Source organism: Vanellus vanellus (assembly GCF_965231255.1).
Source record: "Vanellus vanellus genome assembly, chromosome: 1".
Classification (NCBI taxonomy): Eukaryota; Metazoa; Chordata; class Aves; order Charadriiformes; family Charadriidae; genus Vanellus; species Vanellus vanellus.
The window spans coordinates 76,131,521-76,136,750 of NC_138905.1; the positions used below are offsets into that span (position 1 = coordinate 76,131,521).

Below are 5,230 nucleotides of genomic sequence, written 5' to 3' on the forward strand. Positions count from 1 at the left end.
GCAGAAGTCTTTAGGGTGTTACATTTCCATGCTATGAATTACCTGTTTCCACCACTCTTCCCCCTCCTGCTCTCCACCCCCCTCTCACCAAATGTTCAATTTTCTTAGAGGATTTCCAAGATGGGACATACATTATTCCTCCAGAGATTATGATACGTCATTAGATTGTCAGGCAAATTGTAAAGTTTGCTCACGGTGAACAAAGATAGCTCCCATGCAGCGCCAGAGCTGTAAAGTGTCGATTTTACAGATTAATGTTTTGCAAAAAGAAGAGGGGAAAAAAGTAGATGTCCAAAAGAAACACATATGTTCCACGTGCATGCTTTATGCTTTGCTTTGTGAAACACGCATATCTTCAGAGTTTGCTAAAGTGAGTTAAAGGAAACCAAGCAAATTCAAATTAAAAATGTGAAAAGGCATTAAATTATTATCGTCAGTCACACAATCATACATTTTGAAGCTGAATGCACCCATTATTATGTATTATCATAACATTCTTAATTAGTAGACAACCCCATTTTGTGTATTAAAGTTTTTATTCCTTAGTAAGAATTTTTTAATCACAAAATAGTGTGGAAATATTTAGATAATAGAATTCATGGAGTGCTGGAAAATACTGAATATAAAGATTGATTTCTAATATATCACATACTAAACTGTTCTAAACCAGCTGGTTTCTTGCAGACAGGATTTATTTTTTAATAATTTAAGACAGCATAAGCTTGTATCAAGCATAAGCATTGTAACAAAAGTGCAACTTTTTCAGCAAATCCTCCCAAAAGATATTTAACTCAAAATATCATTAACACATATTTTCTCCCTACAAAAATAGCATGTCAGACATCATTAATTGGATGTATTAACAACTATTTACATACAGCCACTCTGGAGGCTAGTAAGATTTTTTTTCTTTTTAACGTTGTTTAAACACAGCGTTTGAGGCAAACAGTAGCAACAGCAGCAGCAGATGCACCAAACGGACGGACAGACCCCGGACAGACGTACTCACTCCTCACCAGGCTGTTGTGTCTCACCTCTTACATAACATTCAAGTGAGATTTCTCACAGTGCTACCTTGGCAACAAACTAAAAATATCTAGGCAAGGTCTTGGTTTAAGCCTTATTATAAAAGCTTTATCTGTGTGATTATCTGGCGTCTGGTTTGTCTCCAGAAAGGGAAATCGCGATATTTGAGCATGGGATGAGGGGAGAACCCATACAGGAAACTTACCCTAACTGGTATAATCGTTTCCGATTGCGCAGTGAGGTGTTTACCTATGGCCTCGAGTTTGTGTCATTCGGAATTTAGGGTAAAATGAGTTCAGGCTGACCAGTTGCTCTGTGTTTTCGGGGGGGGGGGGGGGGCGGTGGTGGTGTTCTTTTTGTAGTTCAGTGCAGAAACATTCATTTTATACAGCAAGGTTCGGGGGAAAAAAAAATCTCTTGGGAACATACTGTATTAAATAAAGACAGGGTGAGAACAAATGCACTTGCCACACCTGTATACCTTTGCCGAAATAATAATAATAATAATATATATATATAAAATAAACACAAGGTGACATAATGGGTCTGACCCTCCTTCCCTTGCACACCCAAAACTCGCTGGAGCCAGCGGCGTCCCCGGGTGCTCAAGGCACTGCAGGTTTGGGCTCAGGGTCCGTCCCTCCTCGCTCCGGTTCTCGATAAAGTGCTAGCACAGATGCTGGGGTCGCCCCTCCGCCCCCGCCCTCACCCCCAACCCACCCGGGTCCCCCGGACAACAAGTGCAAGTCCCTAAGTGGGACTTAGGGACGCTGTATAAACCCATTCCAAATAAGGTGCAACATTTAAGTTACCCTATAGAGAGAAAAAAAAGAGCATCCTTACTATTTTTTCTTCCTTCTTCTTTTTTTTTTTCTTCTCAACACTCTTACGCATTTATAAAGCCAAACATTAAAAAAATACTGAGTAGCAAATTTTATCCTTGACGGCCCAACCGCGGAGGCAGCGCCGGGACCAGCCGCCTGGGCAGCGGGGCGCGGGGCTGGCTCCCCGCAGGGGAGGCCGCTTCCCCGGGCCCGGGTACCGACACCCCGCGGTCGCCAGCTCCCGGCACCGCGCGGCCCGGCCCCGGCGACCCCTTGCAGACACAGCCCTGCCCTCCGTAGGAAACCGGGGGCGCAGGTGCCGGCCCGACGGCCCCTTCCCGCCGCGGGGGGCGCCCGGTCCGAGAGGAGGGTAGCGGCGGCGGCGGGGAGCCCCTGCGGGCTCCCGGCCGGCGGCGGCTCACGGGCCCTCCACACCGGGCTCCTCGGCGGCTGCGGGCTCGGCCTCCTCGCCGGGCTCGGCGGCGGCCAGCCCGGCGGCGGCAGCGAAGGGGTGCGGGAGGTGGGGCGCAGGGGGCAGCCCGGCGGCGGCCACGGCGGCCGCCTTCTCGGCGGGGCCGAGCACGGAGGAGAGGCAGGGGAAGGAGGCGGCGGCGGCGGCCGCGGCGGCGGCTGCCTGGGCCGGGATGCCCGGGTAGAGGAGCGGGATGGGGGCGGCGGGGTAAAGATACTTCTCCAGGCTGCCTTTATCCAGGAAGGGCTGCATGTAGGCGGCGGCGGCGGAGGGGGAGATGAAGTAGAAGGGCAGGCAGAAAGGAGCCGCCGCCGCCGGCTGTCCGAAGGGGGCCCCGCCGCCGCCCGCCCCCAGGGCCATCAGCGAGCCCAGCAGGGCGGCGTCGGGTCTCACCAGCGCCGCCGCCGCTGCCGCCGCCGCCGCCGCCTCGGCGCCCCGCGCCGCCAGCCCCGGCGGGCCGGGCAGGGGGCTTCCGCCGCGGTCCAGCTTCAGCCGCTTGGGCGCGGGGGGCGCCTCGTCCCCCGACGGCTCCTGCTTGATGGCCAGGGCGGGCAGCGCTCCCCCGGCCGCTGCCGCGGGGCCGCGCTCGGGGCGCGCCTCGCCCTCCCCGCCGTAACCACTGTCCGTGTCCGTGTCGGTCTCGGCGCTGAGCTCGGCGACGTGAGTCCGCTGGATGACGGGCACGCAGTTAGCCTGGCCCTCCGGCTTCTGGCCCGGCGCGCAGGGAGGGGCGGGCGGGGAGGAAGAAGAGGAGGAGGAGGACGATCCCTTGCTGAGGGGGCCCGGCGGCGGGGAGAGGAGCTGGGGGCCAGGGAGAAACTGCGAGGAGATGGAGTGCAGGTGGCCGAGGAGTTGGGCGCATCGCTGCTCACGGGGGGTCCAGCTCTCGAAGCGGGAGAGGTACTGCAGCACTTCCTTGGCGCACGTCTGAAAGCCCGAGTGGAAGGCGTCCAGGTCGGCCTGCACGGGAGACTTCATGGACCGCTCCCCTGCGGGGGGGAGACCGAGAGGGGACATGGTTTGCCCGCGGCTCCGGCGTGGGGTGCTCCGCGCCTCCCCCCGCCCGCCCCCGCTGCGCCCCTGCGGCGGCGTCCCCCCGCCCCCCGGGGCCCGCTTACCGTTCTGCAAAGCGATGATCTTCTGGTGCTGCTGCTCCGTTAAGGCTGTTAGCGCTTTCAAGTGTTTCAAAGTCAATTCCAGCACCACCGCTTTCTCCAGGTGTCCCAGCGTCTGCAAAGGCAAGGGAGAGGGGGCGGCTCGGCTACCTCCCGCCACGCTTTGGCCACCGCCAAACACCGCCTCCGCAACTTCGGGGAAACTGGTCCCCGAGGGGCGTTACGGCCAGGGCCGTCGCCGCCGCAGCCGGGCGAGCGGGCAGGCAGGCGGCCCGTCGTCCCGCGCCCCCCGCCCCCGCCGCCCCGGGGGCTGCGCAGCGGGCAGGCTGCCGGCGCCTGCATCTGCGCGTACATCTCGGCTCCTCTGCACCTTACCGTCAATTTCAGATGCTCGGGCAGTAAATCCTTCAGCTGGGCTATGCATTCGTTAATCCTGTCTCGCCTCTTCTTTTCTATCAGTCTATGTGGCAATTTGTACGTTTCCTAATTAGCAAAATCCGGAAAAGCCAAGCGTTAGACAGAGTCCCCTCGGAACGACGATCAAAACCAAAACAAATGTCACACCGACCACATGCCGCGCAAATTATCGCCAAGGCATCGCTCTCCCCGCCGGGCCAGCTCGCTCGTAAACCCGCTCGCAATTCGGGGGAGGGGGGGAAAGTTAAAAGCGCAGCCCCCCCCCCCCCCCCCCGGGGATGCTCTCGGGAGTGAAGCTGCGCTGTAAAATGCAGCGAACCCCAATTAAGCGCTTAAGCGCGAAGAGCCCCAGAAACTTACTCCTACCTTGCTCTCGTCCCTCTTCACGCCTCTTTTGGGTTTGCACATATACAGGGAAGGGTAGTCCAGCCTGGAGATAAAAACACAAAAGATCCGGCATCGGCAAGAGCGAGAGGTAGCCCGGCACCTCCTCGAGTGGGCAAACAGAGCCGGAGGGCCGGGCAAGGGACCGCCCGCCTCCGCCCGCCGAGGGCGGCGAGCCCCGCGCACCGCCGGCAGCCGCCGGCTCCGCTTCCAGCGCTCCCGCCGCACTTTTCCTCAAGAAGACGAAAAGGCCGTCGTAGAGTCGGGAGACGGGGGTGGGAATGCCGCCCTGGCGCCTTACCCTATAAAATCCCTATGCTCCAGGAGCTGCCTCTCCGGCAAGCGGGAGATTCCTTCATCCATGTCTGGCAGCGCCTGATGTGTCGCCGCTGCTTTCGACGGAGCCTGCGGGATGCCGAGACCAGTCTTGGGAGATCCGCCAGCGACGCTGCGCACATGCAGCCTCCGTCCCCCCTTCTCCCGTGCAGTGGCGAAAGTGTGCGCCGGTTCGTGTCGTGTGTGTCTGTCTGTCTGCGTGTGTGTGTGGTGTGTCCCCGTCGTGTCCCCCCCCCCCCCCCCCCCGCCGCCTCCCCCCTGCCCGCCTCGCTTCCCGCTCCCCGCCCGCAGCACACGCCGCGCCGCGAGTTTGCACCCGCCGCCGCCGCCGCGCCGTGCCGTGCCTGCCCGCGGGGCACGCGCGCCGCCAGCCAGCCCCGCACCCGGCTCACGTGCGGCGCGCGCCGGGCGGGCGGGGGGGGCGGGGCCGGGGGCGGGGCGGGCGGGACCGGTGAGGGGAGGGGGGGCGGGGAAATGAAGGGGGGGGTCCCCACCGCCCCGGGGCCGCCCTGCCAGACACCGGTTTTCCCCCGTGTTATTGCTGTTATTATTGCCGCCGTCATTATCATCGCCATCGTTACTGCCGTTACTATTGCAGTCTTATTATTTTTATTATTTTTATTCTATTTTATTTATGTCTGGGGAGGAGCCCCGCC

The 5,230-nt window shown here is 59.1% G+C and overlaps 1 protein-coding gene across 1 annotated transcript; it reads right to left on the reverse strand.

The window, feature by feature from the left end:
- Positions 1–1,761: 1,761 nt before the first annotated feature.
- BHLHE41 (basic helix-loop-helix family member e41) lies at positions 1,762–4,778 on the reverse strand. Its single transcript, XM_082498277.1, has 5 exons — positions 4,540–4,778; positions 4,221–4,284; positions 3,813–3,920; positions 3,441–3,552; positions 1,762–3,311 (listed from the first exon to the last, which is right to left on the reverse strand). Exons 1-5 carry the CDS (start codon positions 4,599–4,601, stop codon positions 2,269–2,271), a joined length of 1,389 nt encoding a protein of 462 aa, XP_082354403.1. The 5' UTR covers positions 4,602–4,778; the 3' UTR covers positions 1,762–2,268.
- Between the last annotated feature and the right edge of the window lie 452 nt (positions 4,779–5,230).